Raw genomic sequence first — 24,362 nt, forward strand, 5'->3', positions numbered from 1 at the left:
AAATATAAAAAAAAAAAAAAAAAAAAAAAAAAACTCATGCCAGGAACCAATGGATGGCTTAATGGTTATGTTGCTGGACTCCAAGTAGTTGACTGCAGTTCAGGTCTTGAGCCTGGCGGCTTAAAACTCATGCTGGGTGGATGTGTGTGGGTGCTGAAAATCCTGAGAGGAGAGTGGAAAAGAGGGGATGGTGGCATGGCCATTTCCCCTTGGGGGTGTTTTCTCACTTTCTATCTCTCTGTTTCTCTCTGCCTCTCCAGCCCCAAAACAAAAGAGGAAAAAAATTTAAAAAAAAAAAAAAAAAAAAAAAAAAAAAAAAAAAAAAAAAAAAGAACTAGGAAGATGTGATTACCATCTAAAGGGAAAAAAGTTATTAATGTATATCAATCTCGAAATGACCCAAATATGAAATTACCCAAAATTTCAAAGCAGCTATTATTATAGAAGAATAAAGATGACAGAAGAAACTCCAAAAAACTGGACAATAATAAACAAAAAGTACTATTCTGAAGAAAAGAGAAAAATAATTAAAGAAAAAATGAACAGTCTTTGGTATTTGTAGGAAAATATCAAAAAGTCTAACATTTGTCTTGTTGGGGCATCAGAGAAGTGGGGCACAGAAAAGTTATTTAAAGAAATAATAGCCAAAATTTAATGAAAGTCTTCAATTTAGGGACCAGCAGGTGGCATGGTGGTTAAGGTGCTGGGCACTCCCACATGGCAATCACAGTTCGAGTCCTGGACCTAGTGGCTTACTTCCTCACTTTCTCTCTCTGATCAAATTAAAATAAATGAATGAATAAATAAAATAAATAATTCTCTTTTTTAAAAAGTCTTAAATTTATAGATTTAATAAGTTTGGGAAAAACCCAAGTAGGATGAACCCGAAGTAAAACCACACTCAGGTGTCAGGTCATAAAACACGCCGTAAGACACACCATAGACAAACTTCTAAAGACCAAAGAAAAGAGAAAAATCTAAAGCACCAGAGAAACACAACACATTAAATAGACATTTCTGAAACATTTGTTTTAAAAATATGAATTTGTTCCAACACATTGACATATTAGAGTACTTAGCATAACGTGAATTTTGCACTTGTTATAGTGCCAGAAACACTAGGTGAATACAGAAAACTGTACCCAGCAAAACCGAGCCACATATGAGCACACCGGAGGCACACAGGCATAGCCCCGAAACACCTCACAGCTCCCCGGGTTCAGCACGTGGATTAGAAGCCATGCCCATCCGTGTCTATGGTTGCAACTTTGCACCTGATTCCAAATAACCCTCTATCATCCACCTCATTGTAGCACAAGCTGTGATCTCCCCAGCAGTCATTTCTAGGAGCAAACCAGTCTTTTTGAAGGTAAAAATGCCATATTTACTGCAGTATTTATGTATTTCTTAACCACTTAATGTGTGAAAGTATACTACCATTTTTATCATTTCTATTTTTCAAGTGTCAACAGAAAGTTTTTGAGTGGTTTGGCCTTATCTCCATATTTCCCATAAGCCCTGTGGTTTTTAATTGCATGATTTTGCATCATGTGGTGATTTTTAGGAACACATATGTCAGGTTCTGGCAGAACTCACTGTAAGGGAACAATGATATGAATAAATGAGAATTTCTCATCAGAAACCACAAAGGCCGAAAGAACAGAGCAGCATCTTTAAAATGCTCAAAGAAAAGAATTGTTGGACCAGCCAGTGGCATGGTGGTTAACAAAGCTGGATCCCATACAGCCAACTGCGTAGTTGGAGGGCTGGACCCAGTGGCTTGAGAAATACCCCGGGCAAACGCACCTGAGTGCTCAAAATCCCAAAAGGAGGGAGAGGTGGAGGAGTACAGGATTGCAGTGTGACCATTCCCCATAGGGGTGCCATCTGGCTTTCCCTCTCACTCACTCTCTGCCTCTCTTTAGCAAGTACATGAGCTCTTTGGCAAAAATGAAAAAAATATATAGGGAACCAGCAGTTAGCGTAATGGCTATGTCGCTGGACTCCCACGTAGTCGACCACAGTTCGCGTCCCAGACCCGGTGGCTTAAAACTCACGCCGGGCACGTGTGCGCGCATGCCCAAGATCCCGAGAGAATGGAGGAGAAGGGATTGCGGCGTGACCATCCCCCCTGGGGGGTGATTTCTCGCTTTCTGTCTCTCTGTCTCTGTCTGTCTGGCGGACGCACGTGCCCTATAGCGAAAAAAACTCTCAAAAAAAAAAAAAAAAAAAAAAAAAGAAAAAATATATATTATCAGTCCAGAATTATATATATATATATATGCCTCAGATATGAAAGCAAAGATATTCTCAGAAGAAAAAAGCCAGCAGAAGACAAAAACAGTTAAAACAGAAGGATAGCAAAAAGTATAATATGCAAACATTAACCAAAAGAAAGCTGGAATGGCCATGTTAATATCGGACACAGTAAACTACTAAATAGAGACCTTTGCTATAGAAAAATAGGGACACAGGGCCAGCCAGTGATGTGGTGGTTACAGTGGCTGGATTCCACATGTATGACTGATTGGTTTGAGTCCCAGACTCAGCAGCTTGAAAAACACACAGGGCACATGTGCTTGCCTGCCCAAAATCTCAAGAGGAGAGTAGAGGAGAGGGGATAACGGCATGATCATCCCCTTGGGGGGGCGGGAGAAGGCTTGCAGGCACTCTTCTCGCTCTCACTGGCTCTCTCTCTCTCTCCAGCAAGCACACATGCCCTACGGCAAATTGAAAAAATAAAAAAAATAAAATAAAATAAAATAAAGGACACTCCATAATAATAAAGCGGTAGGATCACCAAAATGACATACCAATATTAAATGAGAATGTATCTAACATCATAGATTCAAAATAAATGTAGCAAAAGTTAGATCTGAGATGAGAAATGGAGAAATCCACAATTAAGAGTCTTTATCAACCCCTCTGAGTTAAATTAAAACAAGTAGACAGAAAATCAGCAAGGACACAAAGCAACTATTATGAAATCAACTTCCGATCCTTGTTTGAGTTTACTGAAGTTTTACTTAGGGGTGCAGGGAAAATACACCGTGCAAGAGATACAACGTAAAGACAGGAGAAGGACCCTTTCACCAAGCTGCAATATAAATTCACCAAAGGCAATCAACCGCCTTCCACATGATTACCAGGCACACAGAAAACATTCAGTATTTGCTGAAAGGCTGACAGTGGTGTGATGTGGCCACATTGCCATTTCCCTACTCTGTCACATGTGACTTAGGTAGTCCTTGTGAGGTTTGTATTTTACCACAGTTAATCAACAGTAGTAAAGCCACAATCACAGTGAAAAGTAAAGGGGCTATCTGTGATTAAGAACTATGAGGGAAAAACGCAGTCAGAAGAGTCTGCAATGCCAGGCCCACTTAAATTATTGGCCTGGGTGAGGCATGAGCTTGAGACTCTGGTTACGCCCGTACCAATTGTTTGAAGGCATACTTCAGTCCTGATGTGAAGAGTGAGTACAGCCAACCCTTCATCTGTGTTTCAGAATGGACCAATGTGAATTCTTGCCAAAGAACTTGTAACCTCCCTCCTTCTTGCCCTTCTCGTCATTACAAAACCTGCTTTGCACAGGCCAGTCCTGGACCACACATTTTAGGCATCTGCAATTTGTATCACCCAAGCAACAAATAAAGCCCAGGCTCAAATACACCAATTTCAATTCTCTTACTGTACCTCAGTGTTTCTGTCTAGGTTGACAACTGTTATTCACTCCTGGCGCTTCCCAAACCAAATGTGGGTTTTTCTCATACAACTCTGGGACACAAACTGGGTATCCAACAAATTGCAATTTGATTCTGATACTAATTTTCAAGAGTTAGCACACGTTAAGGCTCTCCATCTCTCAAGACATTGAAAGCCCCACCAAAAGTCAGGAAGCAAAACTCAAGAAGAGCTGAAAAGACATTATGAATAGCAAAAGACATTATGAATGGCAAAAAGTTTTAGAAACTCTTGTGTCAGGAACCAAGAACAAAGTCAAATATATATGTCTTAGTATATCACAGTATCTAAATAATATATGCTATATAAAAATATGCACACTATATACATATGGATATGCATTGCAAATACATGTTATACATACTTGTAGTAAACAGATATTTATTTTCTAGATTTGGACACTGCGATGGTAAGGATGAGAAGATAGACTATCAATTAAATTAAGTGACTTCATCAAACAGCATCAAGTCCTCCATTGATACCTTTCACGTCTTCCTTTTCTGGCTGAAAGAACCTCCTACTCCACAGGTTCCCACCCAGATGACAGAGGGTTACAAAATAGAAATGGTGGGAACCAGCAGTTAGCATAATGGCTATGTTGCTGGACTCCCATGTAGTCGACCGCAGTTCGCGTCCCGGACACGGTGGCTTAAAACTCCCGCCGCGTGCGTGCTTAAGATCCCAAGAGGAGAATGGAGGAGAAGGGATTACGGCATGGCCATCCCCCGTGGGGGGTGATTTCTCACTTTCTATCGCTCTGTCTCTCCAGCGAGCACACGTGCCCTATAGCTAAAACCTCTCTTTAAAAATAAATAAATAAATAATTGGTGGGCTTTTTAGATGATGGACATCCCTACTGACCAAATAAATTCTTCTCTTACGCTTATCTGGTAGTTTCAACAATGTGCCAGACTCACTGACTTCCACGATGGCCTTAAATGACTATGAAGTCACCCTGCTCCCCTTATCATTCAGCCAATCACTGCTGTACAAGTCTCCTTACTACAGTACTGACCAGTGTAAAACTTGGACTAATAATTATGTCATCTTGTCCCCATTCATCACTCTTGCCTTTAAAATCACTCTGAAATCCGCAAAATCACAGCACACATTATTCAAGGTAACTTGAATTTTGTGGTGTCTGGGTGACTGTCCTAATCCTGACCCAAATAAACTCTTTTTCTTGACTTAATTTGCCGCAGGTCTTCCTTTTATGTTTATTATCTCACACTCTGTCAGTCATCTGGGTGGTTTTCCCAACCTACATGGTGTGGGCACACGTGCACACACAGGAGCCTGGTGTGTTTTTCAGGCTGCTGGGGTTGACTCGAACTGTGAGGTCAGCCATATGGGACCCCGTTGCCTGAACCACTAGGTCATAGGGCCAGCCTCACGAAAAGTTTTATGAAAGAATGTTCACAGCACTGTTGTGCATAAAAGCCAAAAGTTGAAAACAGACTAATATTTATCAAGAGATCAAAAAGCTGGCCTATCCTACATACAATGGAGTTAAGACTGAGTAATAAACATGAATGAACTGCTGATACACGCTACAATGCCAAGGCATCTCAGTAACATGTTGACTTTAAGAAGCCATTCACAAAAGACTATACGTTATACAACAGGTCTTCCAAACGTTCATGAAAATGCATACTATGAAAAAACTATGAGGCTGGCTCTGTGGCACAGTGGTAATGTGCTGCTCAAGAGATGTTAGCTCCCACATGGTAACCGTGGTTTGAATCCCTGGTCTGCTCAGCCTGAAATATGCCGGGCACACCCGTGAGTGCCTAGTACCCACCCAACTAGACGACCAGAGGAAGGGGACCACAGTACGACTGGACCCTGTGGAAGGCGTTTCTCTTCCTCACTCTTGGAGGCATGCAGTCATGTTCTACCATGAGTAAAGAAAAAGTGTATAGATTTCAAAAAAAAATGTTTAAATGTTACCACAGACTGGGTACCCTCTTTAGAGACAGAGAGAAGAAAAGAAACACACCCCACCATGGGGGATGATGACGCTGCCTTCCCTCCTCCATTTCTCCTTCTGAGGTTTTGAGCAAACACGCACACATAGCATGCATGTTTTTTCAAGCTGTCAGCCCAGGACTTGAACCACACAGTCAGCCATGTGGGATTCAGCCACCTTAACCATTATGCCTTGGGCTGGACCTGTATTTCAAAATTTTTTAGCATCAAAAAAAAATTTTTTTTAAGTTTTTTGCTATAGGGTGCATGTGCCTGTCAGAGAGAGAGGGAAAATGAGAAATCATTCCTCGGGGCGATGGCCACACCACAATCCCTTCTCCTCCATTCTCCTCTTGGGATTTTGGGCACACACACGTGCCCAGCATGTTTTTCCATCTGTGAAGTCCGGTATCAAACTGTTCAGTTGGCCATGTGGGATCCAGCACCTTAACCACCATACCACCTGGTAGACCTAAAAATACACGTATTTTAATTCTATTGTTCCCTTTTTATAGTCCCCTCATATGATTCCATTCATATGAAATTCTAGCAAGGCGAAAATAAGTAACAATAGCAAGCTTGCCTGAGGAGAGAGAGGTGTTAACTAGAAACAGCCTGAGTATAATAAATGTACTAGAATGAAGAAAATAGTTGATATCTTAACTGAGTTGGTGAATGTGAGTTCTATATCCCTTAAAACTTGATGAATTCATTTTTAAAATTCACTCGAAACTCTGTGCATTTCATTAAATGTAAATTAAACCTTCAACTTCTAAACATACGAACTACATGCAACTGCCATGCAAAAGTTGCACATAACAGAAATAACATTTGATTAAAAACAAATAAATACCTTTGTCCACCTGCAAAGCTTCACTCCAGAGTGGCTCCCAATCAATTGATAACCTGAATGAAAAAAACAGGAAACACAAAACTGAACTGATCCAAAGCCTCATTTTTAAAAGGCGGTATTAAAATTTAGCAAAATCAGTTTTCTTGGCTTAAATTATAACCATCAATGCTATAGCAGAAAATATTAAAAGTTTTAATTCGTCAGGATCAAAAATCAATTTAAAATGGATATGCATCTAATAACATAGACTCAAAATCCAAAAAGAAATAATAACGTAATCCAAAATTACACAGAGAGGTTTTAACCCTCTCAATATCTCACAAATCTTATAGGCCAACACAGTAAAGGTAAAGGTCTACAAGATCTGAGCAACACAAGAACATACACACTTGACCAAGGACATATGTTGAGCCCTGTGCTCAACTACAGAATACATATTCTTTTCAAAGACCTCTGGGGGACCAGCAGTTGGCATAATGGTTATGTCGCTGGACTCCCATGTAGTCGACTGCGGCTCGAGTCCTGGACCCGGTGGCTTAAAACTCATGCTGGGCACATGTGTGTGCGTGCCCAAGATCCCAAGAGGAGAATGGAGGAGAAGGAATTGTGGCGTAGCCATCCCCCCGGGGGATGATTTCTCGCTTTCTGTCCCTCTGTCTCTCTCTGCCTGTCTGGCGAGCACACGCACCCTATAACTAAAAAAGGAAAAGAAAAGAAAAGGCCACTAGAACATTTATAACGAGAGCAAAAGTGAATGATATATTTCCAACAAATGACTGGGAAACTATCATCAGTACTCTCTCAAAACAGATGAAGATTCAAATGGACAACAGCAAATTAAAAGAAATCCTGAGACAAAGGCAGTATATCGGGGCCAGTAGTTAGGATAATGGCTCCCATGTGGTCGACCGCGGTTCGCATCCCAGACCCAGTGGCTTAAAACTCACACCGGACGCGTGTGCGTGCATGCCCAAGATCCCAAGAGAAGTACAAAGGAGAAGGGATTGCAGCGTGGCCATACCCCCTGGGGGTTGATTTCTCGCTTTCTGTCTCTCTGTCTCTGTCTGTCTGGCGAGCGCACACGCCCTAATAGCAAAAGCCTCTCAAAAAAAAGAAAAAAAAAGGCACTTATCAAATTCTAGGAACCACAATTTAATGTGAATTTCCGGTATCACTCCACAAGCTACCATTTAAAAATGTTGTGCCACCTAAGACACAAAAAGCATTAAAAAAAAAAAAAAAGCCATGCCAAAGTAATTCCTTTTTTAACAAACCAATAAACCAAACAAGTAGAACATTCCAATTTCAGAAAGCATTAAATAAAGTTTCTCAAGAGGTTTCAAGTAGTGAACAATTAGCATGACTCTCTTGCATAAAAAGACTTGCAGACAAATGAGGCAAATGAAGAAACGCAGTCTAGATGCTGTTACAAGGGGATCAGCGGGGCTAAACGGCCATATTCACAGTGTAATGATAAACAGAACAATGTCAGTGCGGATGACAATTCTCGATTGGCAACATTTACAGGGCTTCGTCGTTTATCCTCTTCCACATTTATGTAAACATCTCGCATATAAATAAGTAAAGCACAGTTTATCTACTTAAAGATGGAACTGAGTCTGGGTATCTCTGATACATCATAAGTAAGTAAAAGATTCCTGAAGAAAATTCTAGTTCTTTTCTTGGATTCCCATATTATGTTGTTCATAACACTACCACAGACATCATGCACTGCTACATATAATAGCTCTTTATATCATTCTCTTCCAAGATACAGAAGGTCCATAAAATTTTCCATTTAGGTATGAAAAACACACGTATTTCGGAAGGAGAGAGAACTATAGTTGAGTACAACATCAAGATAATCCAACAGCTGCTAAAAATCATAGTAAAGAATTCTGCTTTGGGGCCCTGATGGTGGTGTAGCAGTAAATGCAACTCTCTATGAGAGAGACCCATGTGGGAAGGTTGCCAGTTCACATCCAGAAACTTCCATAAGTATGTCAAGCATGCATGTACACATGATCCAGCCTGCCTGGAGCTAGGGATGGATCATGGTATCAAGACCCTATCAAATGCTGTATCATTGTGTGTGTGTGTGTGTGTGTGTCCCTATCTGTCTCTTTGACTCATAGAAAAAGTAAATAAACTTAAAAAAAAAAAAAAAAGAACTATTAAAGTGATTAAGGTGCTGACTCCCACATAGTTGACTACAGTTTGAGTCCCAGACCCGGTAGTTTGAAACTCATGCCAGGCATATGTGCGTACATGGCCCAAATCCTGAGAAGACAATGGAGGAGAAAAGATTACGGCATGGCCATCCACCCTGGGAGTGATTTCTCACTTTCTGTCTCTCTCGCGAGCATATGCATCCTATAGCCAAAGAAAGGAAGGAAGGAGGGAAGGAAGGAAGGTAGAAAGGAAGGAAGGAGGGAAGGAAGGAAGGATGGCTTCTGCTTCCAACCAAGATGAAGTAATAGCAAGAAGATACTCTCTTACCTTACCTGGAATACCAAAAAACAAAATATAGGAAATGAGTTTTCAGGACACAATACATCAGGTAACAAAGGGTAGCAATCCCAGAAAGATGGGAAACAAATAAGCTTAGCCCTACTCTTTGCTCCAGCTTATTACTCTTCAAATTTTCTAGGCCATGCAGCAAGGGCAGACAACCCAAGCAAAGTCCAGCTTGACTGTCTGAATTGAGAAAATGGAGCTGGAAATCTAGGGAGATTAAAGTGGGCAGAGTTTACAGGACTGAAAAACTTATCTTTGTCCCACAAAAAAGCTCATATATGTTTATGAGTGTTTATACAAAAATACCCAGAACCTGGGACCAGCAGTTAGCATAATGGCTATGTCACTGGACTCCCATGTAGTTGACTACAGTTCAAGTCCTGGACCCGGTGGCTTAAACTCACACCAGGCGCATGTGTGTGCATGCTCAAGATCCCAAAAAGAGAATGGAGGAGAAGGGATTGTGGCATGGCCATTCCCCCTGAGGGGTGATTTCTTGCTTTCTGTCTTTCTGTCTCTCTCTGTCTTTCTGGTGAGTGCACGCGCCCTATAGCAAAAACATCTAAAAAAAAAAAAAAAAAAAAAAACCCAGCACCTGAAAAGGGAAAATTAGTTTTGACTTTCAGTCAAAGATTACCAGGCATGCAAACAGGTAGGAAAACAAACAAATGAAGAAAATAATCCATCAACCAAAACTGACCCAGAAATGACATAGGATAGATATTAGCAGGTGAGGACATTAACACAGTTACAACTATAGTCCATAGACTCAAAAAAGATAAGAGACACAGAAGATATAAAAAGGTCCAAAATACACTTTTGGTGATGAAAATTATGTCTAAATTGAAAAATGCTCTAGATGGGATTAATGAAAGGTTAGATATTAGAGAAGAAGCAATTACTGAACTTAAAAACACAGCAATAGGAACTAACCAAAATGAAAAGACAGAAAAAAAATTCAAAAACTGAAGAACATCAGTGAACTGTGGGTCAAATTCAAGCAACCCATTATACATGTAATTGTAGTCCCCGAGGAGAGAGGGAGGCAGACAAATATTTGAAGAAATAAATGGTCAAAATGTGTCCAAATTTGATAAAAACTGTAAATCCACAAAACCAAGAAGCTCAGTGAAATCCAAGTAAGAGAAACATGAAGAACACCACAATGAGGCACATTATAAATTGATTGAAATCAGTAATGAAGAGAAAAATCTTAAAACTGGGAAGGAGAGCTGAAGTCCAAAACAAATGGCAGGATGACTGACTGCCCAGCTCTCGTCAGAAGCAATGTGAGCAGGACAGTGGAGCAATGTCTTTAACATGAGAAAGAAGAAAGCCGTCAGCCTACAATCCTATAAGCCACAGAAAATGTCCTTCAAAATGAATGCAAAACAAAGCCTTTTTCAGAAAAATAATTCATCACCAACAAACTCCACACTACAGGAAATGTTGAAAAGAAGTCCTTCTGGCAAAGGAAAAGGATACGAGATAGAACACAAGAACAAAAGAGCACAGAAAGTGGTTACTACTGATATATGAATAAATATATAAGATTCTGCTTAATCATGTAAATCTTTTTTTGTTTGTTTTGTTTTGTTTTTGTTTTTGTCATAGGGGCGCATGCACTCGCCAGAGAGAGACAGTGAGAAGGAAAGTGAGAAATCAACCCCAGGAGAGATGGCTACACTGCAATCCCTTCCCCTCCATTCTCCTCCTGAGATCTGGGGCATGAACACACACGTCCTCAGTATGATTTTCAAGTCACCAGGTCCAAGACTCAAACCACAATCAGCCATGTGAGACTCCAGAGCCTTAAACACTGCCACCTGCTGGCCCCAATCATGTAAATCTTTAATAGATAATTGTTTAAACTAAAATAGTAACAGTGTGATGCAGGGTTTATAAGATATGTAGAACTTTACAACTTCTAATTAACTAGGAAGTGATACACCACCAGGTACAGCATAAAAACTCAAGCAACCACTAAATAACAAATGTGTTATAGCCAATACATTCACAAAGACATAAAAGATTCAATTAATCCAAAGAAGGAAGAAGAAAAGGAAAAAGAAAATCAAATAACAGATGAGATGAGTAGAAAATAAAGAGTAAGGGGCCTGCAGGTGGTGCACAGTTTGAGTCCTGAATCAGGTAGCTTGTTTTCTCACTTTCCTTCCCTCCCTCTCGTCTCTCTCACTCTCTCTCTCACTCACTCACTCTGTCCCTCTCTGGTCAAATTAAAAATAAATAAATAGTTAAATTTTAAAAACAATTATTTAAAATAAAATAGAGACCAGCAGTTGGCAAAATGGCTACGTCGCTGGATTCCCATGTAATCAACCACGGTTCGAGTCCAGACCCACTGGCTTAAACTCACGCCAGGCAAGCATGCATGTGTGCCAAAGATCCCAAGAAGAGAATGGAGAAGGGATTGTGGCATGGCCATCCCCCCGGGGCATGATTTCTCGCTTTCTGTCTCTATGTCTCTGTCTGTCTTTCTGGTGAGCACATGTACCCTATAGCAAAAACCTCTCCAAAATAATAAGTAAATAAATTAAATAAAATAAAAATAAAAATATGATAGATGTAAATCCATCATAAAATCACTTTAATATAAAAAGCTTATCTCATTTAGAAGGCAAATTATATATATTATATATTCATATTTATCTGCCTCCTCTACCAACTTGATAGTTCCTTGAAAGAGATTTTGTATCCTATCCCTGCATTGTCGGACTCGCATAAAAGGTCTTCCATAAATGTGGAGGGGGAGGAATGAGAGAAGAAGGGAATGAGGTCAGTCTACTGACTCATAATTCACTCTTCTGTCTTTCACAGGAAACTAATATTCTTATTCATCCAGCTACAGCCTCCTTAATAAGGTATGACCAAAAAAAAACCAGATATGGTACTTCTACATAAAACACTTCTAATTAACCCTGCAGTATAACATGTACGCTTTTTATCTGCATTTAATAGTTTCCCCTTAATAAACTGATTTGCAAAGAGGCCAGGGATAGACAGCCTTTCCTATCTGTATACATGAGCCACAATGATAGTTACATCCCAATAAACCAAGCAAAGAGGGTATTTGCTGGTCCAGGTGGCCAACACACAGGTGAGCCATAAAAGAGGGTAAATCTTTAGGCAGCTACATCTGCTACTATAACACAGCTGCCGAGCTAACGAGAGAGAATTCATTACCCTTTTTCCTCCTAGCAATCCCTATTTTGTGCTTCCTCTCTTAGGTATTAAATTAGAATGCTTAAGAGTGTAGTAAACTTAACAAGTCTCGAGGATGTTCACCTTGTTTAGTAAGAGCTTCTCGGAGAGCAGGAGTTATCATAGCTCTTCTTTCATCATCTTCAATCTTCCCCAGGCTCCTTTTTTCTTCCTGCTGCTCCTTTTCTCTCTGCATTGTAATAAAAAGAATGAAATCCAGAATTGGCAATGTGCAATGAAAATAGTAACACAATAATCGGGAACATCTAGCGTTGATAAAAGGTTCATTGCAAGCCATGGCCCGTAATTCTGTCCCTTCCTAAGTGATCACATTTCCAGTTGGATAACGATCTAAAGATAAGTCAGCGTCACTTTTATGACAAGAGTGCTCTGAGCTGCCCTGAGAGCCAACAGTTCAGAGACCGAGTTAACTCACTACCACCACCACCCACAACATCGCATTTCAGAAGATTCTGTGCAGGAAATTCCTTTTCAGTAATAGAAAAATATATATTTAAGAAATTTGGAGTATAATAAAAGACTGGTTGTATTTCCTGTTAGGGCCATCAGAAAATTCAGCAGCAGGACCAGCAGTTGGCGTAATGGCTATGTCGCTGGACTCCCATATAGTCAACCACAGTTCGAGTCCTGGACCCAGTGGCAAGATGACAGAGTGCTAATTAATCATTTCAGAGACATCACACACAGTCTGTGTTGTACTTTAAAGGAGATATTCAGGCTGGCTCCATGGCCTGATTGTTAAGGGAGCCACATCCCATCTGGCCAACCACACAGGTCAAATCCCAGCTGTGGCAGCTTGAAAAACATGCCAAGCCATGCACCTGCATGCCCAAAACACTGGGGATGAAAAATGGAGGAAAAAGTCAAAAAAAAAGAAAAAAGAAAAAAAAAAATGGAGGAAAAAGGACTGAAGCACGACTGTGCCCCATTGAAAGGTGTTTTCTCCCCCCCTTCTCTGTTTCTCTGTCTCTCTAAAGAGAGCACACACACCCTCTAGCCAAAAAAGACACATTCATCAAATCTTACTTAAAGCTATGGAAATTCAAAATAACTCACCTCAGCAGTATCCCACCACCCATCTTCACACCACCCTCAGGGCCCACCCATTTTAGATGCCCAGCCACCTGGCTCTCAATCGTTAAAAAAAAGAAGAAAGAAAGAAAGAAAAAAAAGGCTTTAAGAAAATACATACATATATATATATATAGCAAAAATCTCTGTGGGAATAAAAAACAAGAATATAAAAAAAAAAATCACACAGAAAATAAACCAATGAAATTTGGAGTTAATTTCTCTTCCTTCTCTGTTACTTCAGGGACCTGCTCTGCAATAGGAAGTCAGTGCAAAGCACTGTAGAGAATAAAATGGGCCAAAAGAGGAAAGTAATCCCACACTAAGCCATATCTGTCTTTAAAAATCAGCATTCCAAATTACTAAATGTAATCAAAATGCAAAACAAATGAACAATTCTGCTTCTATTAATAGACTTCTTAACTATGCATTTCCATATTGAACTGAAAAAAATGTATAAACAAACATCAGTCATTCGTTATCTATTATAAAAATAATCAGTTTAATGCTACGCATTGTATAGAAATAAAAAGGCTACAGTTATTATTTTGTTCAAATATTTTCTTTCTTTTTTTTGAGAGATTTTTGCTGTAGGACGAGTGAGCTCACTGGAGAGACAGAGGGAGACAAAGAGAGACAGAGACAGAAAGAGAGAAATCAGCTCCCACAGGGCATGTCCACACTGCAATCCTTTCTCCTCCATTCTCTCCTCGAGTTTCTGGGCACACATGAATACGTGCTAGGCGTAAGTTTTAAGTCACCAGGTCTGGGACTCAAATTGCAGTTGACTGTGTGGGAGTCCAGGGACATAACCATTACACCGTCTGCTGGTCCCTATTTTGCTCAAATATTTTCAAATAAGCTCAGTGGTGCATATTGATCTGCAGTGCTGGAAGTGGCTGACCTGGGTTTGGATCCCAAGGGGACCCAAAACATGCCAAGCATTTACATGCACACCCAAGATCCGAACAGCTGTGAGGCTGAGGAAACCCTTCAAGAGTACCTGTCTTGGGACCAGCAGTTAGCATAATGGCTATGTTGCTGGACTCCCATGCAGCTGACCACGGTGGCTTAAACTCACACCAGGCACGCATGTGTGCGTGCCCAAGATCCTGAGAGGAGAATGGAGGAGAAGGGATTGCGGCATGGCCATCCTCTCTCGGGGGTGATTTCTCGCTTTCTGTCTCTCTGTCTCTCTCTTTCTGCGCCGCCGCCCTAAAAAAAAAACCCCCCCCCCCCCAAAAAAAAAAAAAAAAAAAAAGAGTATCTGTCTCTTTCTCTCCCTCTTTCTCTCTCTCTCACATGCTCATGAGTATATGTGCTTTCTCATGTACTCTTTCAATATCTCTCATAAAAGAAATTAAATAAACTTTAAATTATATTTAAAAATTAAGTTCTTAAGCTTTTTTTCTTTTTTTTTTTTTTTTCAAAACTCTATTTCAGATCTAAAAGCAAAGGGGTGAACTTAGAAAGGAAGTCTTCTGGGCCAGCAGATGGCATGGTGGTTAAGGTACTAGACTCCCATATGGCCCACCATGGTTTGAGTGCCAGTCCAGGTGGCTTGCATTCTCATTTTCTCTCTCTCTTTCTCTTGCTTTCTCATTTTCTCTCTCTCTCTCTGTCTCTCTTTGGTGAGCACATGTGCCCTATAGCAAATTAAAAATAATAAATTATTTTTTTAAAAAAAGAAAGTAAGTCATAAACAAAATTAACTAACCTGACATTAAGAACATCCAAGTGTCTCTGAATTTACATACCAAGTAACTATGACTCCTCTACCAAGCGTTCTTCTCCATGATAGGTGGCAGCAGTATTTGCCCTCAAAAACCTTTGTCACCATCAAACATCAGCAGCTTACACGCTCACAAAGGCATTCTGTATGCAAAGGCCAAAGAAATTCAAAACCGAACCCAGCCCATGACACTGGGCCTCTCACCACTGTGCCCAGAGCTCCACAGCCACGCCCTTTTTGTTTTCAACAAAACCTTTGGAGTATTATGAAATGAATAGACAGCCCTCCATTTCCACAGGATCCGCATTCCCAGGTTCCACATTCACAGATTGCAACAACCACAAATCAAGAATCAAAAAAAAGGGGGGGGGGGAATGGATAGTTGCAGCTGTACTAAAAATGAACAGGCTTTTCTCCTTGTCATTATTCCCTAAACGGTACAGTGTAACAACTATTTACACAGCATTTGCGCGGTATTAGGAGTTACAAGTGATCTAGAGGGGCTTTAAAACATACAGGAGGATGTGTGTAGGTTACATGAAAACATATAATTGTCTATAAGAGAGCTGAGCACCCACAAACTTTGGTACCCACAGGGTCCTGAAGCCAGTCTGCTGCGCATACCAATGGACCACTATACACGCTAAAGGACGGCCAGAGAGTACTGCCCAGGTCCCACTGCTAGAGAGATTACCTTTATCAAATGTGAATGTTGCTACTCCACATGGAGTCGTAGAGGCTATAGTCAAAAGTATTGAGCACAAAGACAAACGGCATTTATTATTCCTTCCCTCTAAGGTAGCTTCGTCCAATCTTCCACGTGCAGTAATAACTTCATTTTTTGAGAACAAATGCAATGGTTCAGCACACTCCCCAACAAAGTTTAAAGCACCATTCAAATTCTAATTCTAATCTCCTAGGTGCAGACATTGTTCACTCTCTACCCAGGATATAACAATGAAACAACTTTCTAAGACCCTTATTTTGTTTATGTATTTATTTATAGCTATGATGTGGCCTAAGCAGAAACAAAGATCCTAGAATGAGGCAACCTGGATCCCTCCCTCTCTAGTACATCCTATCCCTTTCAACAAGGAGTTTGATAAAATTCTAAAGTTTCAAGTCTCAAAGTAGCAGTTATTTTTATCCACAAGGTCCCTGCTCTTGGCCACCACCTTGGTTTTCCCAAGGGGACAATGTCAGAGCCAAAGCATATGGTCACCCCCTCTCCAACCTCTATTTCCACCCTTTCCCATCTCCCACTTTCCCAGAAAGAAAACTCTTGCCCTGTCAAACTGCTGCTTCCCAAAATGCAAAAAAGAAACCAATTATAAACTAATTTCTTTTTTTTTTTTTTTTGAGAGATTTTTGCTATAGGGCACATGTGCTCGCCAGAGAGACAGAGACAGAAAGCGAGAAATCGTCCCCCCAGGGGGGATGGCCACGCTGCAATCTCTTCTCCTTGATTCTCCTCTCGGGATCTTGGGCACACATACATACGTGCCCAGTGTAAATTTAAGCCAACGGGTCCAGGACTCAAACCAGTCGACTACATGGGAGTCCAGCAACATAGCCATTACGCTAACTGCTGGCCCCATAATCTAATTTCTTAAGCACTTATGGAAATGACTATGACTTCACAGACCAGCAGCTGGCATAATGGTTATGACACTGGATTCCCAAGTAATTGACCACAATTCGAGTCCTGAGCTCGACAGCTTAAAACTCATGCCAGGCAGGGGTGGATTTCTTGCTTTCTCTCTCTCTGACTCTCTGTCTGTCGGGCGAGCGCATGCGCCCTATAGCAAAAACCTCTCAAAAAAAAAAAAACCTCACGCCCGGCACATGTGCGTGCGTGCGGGTCCAAAATCCCAAGAGGTAGAGAAGGGACTGCAGTGTGGCCATCCCCATGGGATGATTTCTCACTTTCTGTCTGCTCTCTTAAAAAAGAAAATAAATGACTACGGCTACATAAAAAGTTCTTAGTAAATTGGCAGGACAAGGCCCAGCCACAGTGACAGAGGCAGTAGGGGCACTTCTGTGCAATGCTTGAAGCCACACGGGAAGGTTCTGGGTTTGGTTCCGAGTCTACCTGAAGGTGCTAGGCATGCCAGCGGGCACATCTTCACCCTGGCTGGCTGCAGGGCTGGGGGAGGGAGATCGCTGTGTGGAGATCCTGTGTAGGCTGCCTGTTTGTCTCTTTCCTCTACTTCTCAGGAAATAATATAAATACACTTTTTGAAAGTTGACAAAATTATATGAATTTTCTGTAAAAACAGGAGTAATACTATGGTACTGGTTTTATTTTTCCTTTTTTAAAGACATCATACACTACCACCTAACTCATTTTCCCACCATCATCCCATAAAACAAAGCACTACCCAATTTTGCCTAGGATAAAAACAAGGCAAAAGAGTGATTTTTAAAGCAAAATGCTGCCTAGGAGAATTGCCAAACAGGTGTTTTACAACAAACAAAAGCTTTTGGTTACCAAAGCATACATTTCTTCTGGGAAAAAAAAAAGAAAGAGTCTTTCTGATTGTGTGCTTGTTTGTTTTATTGACCCTCGTTTACCACCAAGTGACTCCTTTTCTTATCAATCCATACTGCAAACTTTGGAGATAGAATCCCCAGGTTCTCTAGAGGTCACTTGTCTACACAGTCAACCTACCTGGGCCTGGAGCCAGCTGACACAAGGCAGAGGTTCAGTAAATGTTGGCTCAGTAAATGAGTAAATGCCTCAAAACAACCAGAAAACAATTTCTCGTCCCAGAAAGAAAAAGGCCCCACTTCTTTCAGTAACTGATTCTAGATCTGTCAACTTTCTGTTTCTTGTGTTAAATTTTGCCAGAGGGCATGTGCGCTAGCTGGGGGGAAGAGAGAGAACAAGAGAGTGGGAAAAGTGAGAAAGCACCTCCCTACTCCCGGGGGATGGTTACCCTATAATCCCTTCTCCTCCACTTCTCTTTTCAGGCATTTGGGCACCCACACACACACACACACGCACCCTGCTTGTTTTCAAGACACCAGGTCTGCGGCTCAAACCCTGCAGTCATTCATATGGGATCCAGCCACCTTAAATACCACACCACTGGCTGGGCCCTGGCAACTTTCTATATTAAAAACTATTCTTCAGGGCCAGCAAGTATCATAGTGTTTTAGGCACTGGACTCCCTCATGGTCAACAGCAGTTCGAGTCCCAGATCCAGTGACTCAAAACACACAGGTGCAAGTAAGCGCATGCCCAAAATCCCAAGAGAGAGAATGCGGAGAAGGGATTGTGGTGTGACCATCCCCCTAGCAAGCACATATGCCTTACAGCAAAACTCTTTCTCAAAAAAAAATTTTTTAAGTATATATATATATATATATATATATATATATATACACACACACACACACATATATATATTTTAAAAAAACACACACATACATATATATACTTCATGTATAACTAAAACTCCCTTTGCTGCAATTTAACCCCACATCCTCACAGTCTATTTCTTTTTCATTTTCTATTTTTAAATTGACACATAATAATTAAACACACTTACAGAGCACAATGTGATGTTTCAATACACATACACACAATGTAATGAATCAAATTAGATTAATTAGCACATCCATCACCTCAAACGCTTATCATCTTTATAGTGAGATCATTGGAAATTCTTTCTTGTAGCGATTTTGAAATATACTGTATATTATCATTAACTACAGTCACCTCTGTACAATAACATGCCAGGACTCATTCCTCCTATCTATGGCTTTGTACACACTGACCAATCACTCCCCATCCCATCTTCCTCTCTGTCTCTAATAAATCACTCCCCTATGTACCACTTGCAGTGATCTGAGTGCCTCCCACCTTCTGCTGAAACTGGACAACTGAAGCAGCAATGTTGGGACACAGAGCCTGGTAGGAGGAGCTTGGCAGAGAGGCCAGCTCCCTCATGAATAACTAGTGTGTAGGGGAGGGGCGGGTTCTCACTAAAAAGCAAGCTAGATGCCTGCAGGTCTCCCTCTTTGCGCATGCCTGCTTTCCGCTCACACTTCTCCCCGCTGTGTTGTGATGAAACAGACACTAGCCTCTGCTCTTGGACTTTGCAGTCACCAGAATGAGCCAAATGAATCTTTCCTCTTTATACATCTCCAGACTCACGTCTTTCCGTTCCAGTAACACAAGAGACCAAGACACCACTCATTGTCATAGCTTGCTTTCCTTTTTTTGTTTTGTTTTTTAGGTTTTTGCCATACGGCACATGTGCTCATCAGGGAGAGACAGAGAGACAGTGAGAGGGAAAGTGAGAGAGTGCCCCTGGAAGGATGGCCACTCTGCAGTCTCTCCCCCTTCATTCTCCTCCTGGAATTCACGCATGTACACACACGCCTGGAGTGATTTTCAAGCCTCTCGGTCCAGGACTGGAACCACGGTCAGCCATGTGGGAGTCCAGTACTTTAACCATCATACCACCTGCTGGCCCCAAAGCTCAGTGTTTTTGGAATCTTTTTTTTTCTTTTGCTATATGGTACATGCACTCACTGGAGAGAAACACAGAGAGTGAGCATCCCCCCACCTCCCCTGGAGAGATGGCCACACCACAATCTCTCCTCCATTCTTCTCTTGGGGTTTTGAGCATACACAAACAAACATCTGGCATGTTCTTCAAGCCACTGGGTCCGGGACTCGAACCATGCAGGTGGCCATGGAGGATCTAGCCACCGTAACCACCATGCCACCTGGTTGGTCCTCATAGTTCAGTTTTAAAATGATTCATTTTCACCATGACTCAAAGATTTTTGTATATATTAGGTTTCAAAGATAGTTTGAATTTGTGGAAAAGCATTTTAACAAGGTGTAGCAAGAGCTTTATATCCTTGGGGCCAGCCAGTGGCATGGAGGGTAAGGAAGCTGGATCCCACATGGCTGACTGTGTAGTCCTGGACCCAGTAGCTTGAAGGACACAGTGGGCATCTGTGCAGGTATGTCTAAAATCCCAAGAGAAGAATGGAGAAGGGACTACAGCATAGCCATCCCCTGAGGAGTGATTTCTCACCACTACCCCCGTCTCTCTCCAGCAAACACATGTGTCCTATAACAAAAACTGTTTTTAAAAAAGCCTTATACTCCAGCACAGTGATTCTTTTCGGTAATACGATTTACCAAAATAATTTCAGAACTCACTGCGTAGTGTTCCCGGCTGCATAAGTCATGTAACTTAAGAAGGTTTAAAGACGGGGCCAGCAAGTGGCGTGGTGGTTAAAGGTGCTGGACTCCCACATGGCCGACCACGGTTCAAGTCTCGGACCTGGTGGCTTGCTTTCTCACTTCCTCTCTCTCTCTCTGTCTCTCTCTGATAAAACTGGAAAATAATAATGATAATAATAATAAATAAAGTTAAATAATTTTTAAAAAAAAAAGAAGGTTTAAAGACAACATGTGCAGGCCTGGCCTATAGCCTATTAATGAAGGGAACCAGATCCAACATGGCTAATCTTAGTTGAAATCCCAACCTCAGTGGCTTGAAGATACCCCAAGCACGTGTGTATGTGTGGATAAAATCTAAACAAGATGGAGAAATGGAGGAGAAGTGATTGTGGCATGGCCAAGTCCCACCAGGAGATGCTTTCTCCCTCCTTCGATCTCCCTGTGTCTTTCTCCAGTGAGTGTACATACCCTCTGCCAATTAAAGAAAACAAAGAAAAGGTAGCATGTTGGGATTGAAGGGATATCACCTTCTTTCCTGGAGGTTTGTTAAGCACGCAAAGCCTAAAAAAAGAATTATGAAACCAGCTTAATGTTATTCCACTGCAGTACTTTAGCAACAGAAGTGGACAGACTGAAAGTCTTTTGTAATTTAAATAGCTGGTAAATGAAAATGTTTCTCTGGTGAGTAATTATCGCACACTTGCCATTTGTTTCCACAATAGCCATACAGATATTACTGTCTCTCTGCTTAACCAGAACATACCATAGGGAGTACTTAGCAATATTTATTTACTACAGGGGATAAAAATTTTTTTAAAAAAAGCAGCTACTGACTTTCCATTTACAAAGTGTGATGTAAGATAAACAGTGTAAGAATTGTTGGGCTATTCCTGACTCTTTGTTCTCATAACTCTGCAGCTTCTTTCCTCTCTGGACACTATTCCCCCCATGGGGTGACAACGAAGGCGAGTGACAAAGAGAGAGGAGTCTAATCCTGAGCCCAACACTCAGCAGGCATCTGACTCTAGATAATGGCTTACTCTCTCTAAGCCTTAGTTGGTAAATACAGATAATAATATAGATACCTCAGGCACTGTTAGGACTAAGATAATACAATATGTACTTTAATTTTTTTCCTATATAGCTTTTCTTTTTTTTAATTTTGCCAGAAGGTGCACGTGCTTGGCAGAGAGAGACAGAAGGACAGAGACAAAGGAGAGAGAGGATAAAAGCAAGAAAGCACCTCCCCATGGGAAATGGGAAATGACACACTGTGATATCTTCTCAATTTCTCCCTCCTTTCAGGATTTTGGGCACCCATGCCCAGCATATTTTTCAAGCTGCCAGGTCTAGGACTTGAACTATGTGGTCAGCCATGTGAAATCAACTCCCTTAACCACCAGGACCTCTGAACCTACACAACTATCCTCTCTCCCTATACTCCCCACTCTCAATCCCCCAAATCTATTCTCCTATCTAATCAAATTGCATTGCTTCCCACTGCCTATAGGATAAAGCTCTGACTCCATTACAGGGCAGCAGAGGCCTCCAGAATCCAGCCCCTGTCTTCCTTCTCTATTTCACCTCTCCAAACACCCTTACCCCATTCTACCCCAGACATACCAAACTATCTGTAACTCCCTGAACATGCCACGTTCCCTAACATCCCATCCCCTACACGTCTGCATCTGTCTTCCTAACTTTTCTACGTTTCAGATGCTAGTGCTCTTGTTCTTAGAAATCAATCCCACCACCAAATTCTCTTCAGCCCTAGAATTCCTTAGACATTACTATAGAGGGAGGGAGACAGAATACCATGTTGGTCTTCCAGTCAGAACGAATTTGCCCCATTTGAAGAAATGATATTATACACTAGTTAATGGCTATCAAGTACTTACTATGTGGATGGATAACTTATTTAATCTTTATAACTTTAGAAGGCAGACACTGTTACCTCCCACTTACAAATAAACTATAGTACAAAGGACTGAAATAGCTTGCCCACAAATACACAAACTGAGACAGTATAATTCCATGAAAAGTAAACTTTTTCTTTTGTATAGATCTTTGCAATAGTGTGTGTGTGCACTCGCCAGAGAGAAACAGAGAAAGGGAAAGTGAGGGATCACTCTTTGGGGGAATGGCCATGCCACAATCCTTCTCCCTCCATTCTTCTATCAGGATTTTGAGCACATTCACACATATGCCTGCATGAGTTTTAAACCACCAGATCTGGGCTTCAATCTGGTGGCCATGTAGAAATCCAGCACCTTAACCACCATGCCACCTGCAGGCCCCAAGTGAACATTATCTTTAAAAAGTCTTAATGAGGGACCAGCAGATGGCTTAATGGTTATTTCGCTGGATTCTCACATGGCCAACCGCAGTTCAAGTCCCAGACCTAGCAGCTTGAAACTCACACCATGGTGTGTGTGAGTGCCTAAAATCCCAAAAGGATTATGGAGAAGGGACTGCGATGTGGCCATTCCCTCTAGCGGTGATTTCTCACTTTCTGTCTGTCTCTCCAGTGAGCACACTAGATCCTATAGTTTAAAATCTCTAAAAAAAGGAAAAAAGGATTTCATAAAAACAAAGTCTTAATGAGAGCACTTTGGTCCAACCCCAGAGCTGAGGCTCTCAATCACTAGCACATACTGACTCCCCATACGATAGCAACTAAGGTGATTTAAAGTGATTCATAACGATGATCACCCAGAAAACAGGTTGTAAATATGTGTGAACTGGTCCCCAAAAAAATGCCAGAAATATATGAAAAAGAAAAGCAAAGGGCCAGACAGTAGTAGTACTGCAGTAAACATGACACTACAAGGTTAAGTCCACATGGGACAATCCCTGGTTTAAGGGATCTTCCCTGAGTTTGCTGGGCACACCCATGCCCATGATCCTGGGTTGGTTAAGGTAGACTGCTGTGTTAATACCCTCTTAAGAACATGCATACACACTCTCTCTGAGAAATAAATAAACTTAAAAAAAAAAAAAGTTAAGCAGTAAAAACTTCCATCACTGAGTTTACATACTATAACTAACATCAAATAAAAAGATGTATTTGACAGCACCAGCAGTTGGCATAATGGCTGTCGCTGGACTCCCATGTAGTCAACCATGGTTCGAGTCCCGGACCCGGTGGCTTAAACTCGTTCCGGGCACATGTGCATCCGTGCCCAAGATCCCAAGGGGAGAATGGAGGAGAAGGGATTGCGGTGTGGCCATCCCCCATGAGGGGTGACTTCTTGCTTTCTGTCTCTCTCTCCTTCTCTCTGTCTTTCTGGCAAGCGCATGCACCCTATAGCAAAAACCTCTCAAAAAAAAAAAAAGTAAAAAGGCCTATTTGAAAATTCTGCTGTAACCTCACAATAATGAAAAAATGGCTTATTTTCACATTGTACTAAAAATAGAAAAAATGTATATCCCCCAAGATCTAATGAGTTTATGAGATATTTTTATGAGAAAACTGAAATATCACATAGTGGTTGCTTAAAGCCTATAAAGTTCAAAATCATTTCATCGCAAAAAAAATAATTTACATGGATGTCCAAAATTTATTTGTGCTTTCTCCAGTGCCCTCTAATGGCCATAAGATGGAAAGGCAAAGCAAAAAAAAAATACCAACAAATTATCCCAAACTCTCCATCCACTACAAATAAAGCTTCAAATAAAGCTTAACCTGGTAGAAAATCCAGAAATCAGTTTAATTCAGCTTCCTCGTGTATTTTAAGTCAACATCACCAATGAAAATTACTCATATTTTTAATTAAGAGTCATAAAAATAAACTTTGCTTTGATCCACAATATCAATTTGGGAAAAATACAACCAAAGAGAATATTCACACTTTTTGAAGAACTACTCATGTTAGACCATTTGTGTGCATGGGGGGTTTGGGGATGGGAGATGAGTCTGGTCATGCCATCATCTCCTTCCTCCAGCCCTCCAGTCCTCCAGCCCTCCAGTCCTCCAGCCCTCCAATCCTCCAGTCCTCCAGTCCTCCAGTCCTCCAGTCCTCCAG

At 41.2% G+C, this 24,362-nt stretch overlaps 1 protein-coding gene across 1 annotated transcript in view; it reads right to left on the reverse strand.

The window, feature by feature from the left end:
- Positions 1 to 24,362, reverse strand: part of LOC102485198 (S-adenosyl-L-methionine-dependent tRNA 4-demethylwyosine synthase) — a 169,297-nt gene that overhangs the window by 119,469 nt on the left and 25,466 nt on the right. Inside the window, exons 8-9 of the mRNA XM_006155033.3 lie at positions 12,389 to 12,494; positions 6,566 to 6,618 (exon numbers count right to left, since the gene is read on the reverse strand). Of these exons, the coding sequence (XP_006155095.2) occupies positions 6,566 to 6,618; positions 12,389 to 12,494 (159 nt within the window). The remainder of the gene's footprint in view (positions 1 to 6,565; positions 6,619 to 12,388; positions 12,495 to 24,362) is intronic.

Source organism: Tupaia chinensis, unplaced genomic scaffold (assembly GCF_000334495.1).
Source record: "Tupaia chinensis unplaced genomic scaffold, TupChi_1.0 Scaffold000429_1, whole genome shotgun sequence".
NCBI lineage: Eukaryota > Metazoa > Chordata > Mammalia > Scandentia > Tupaiidae > Tupaia > Tupaia belangeri.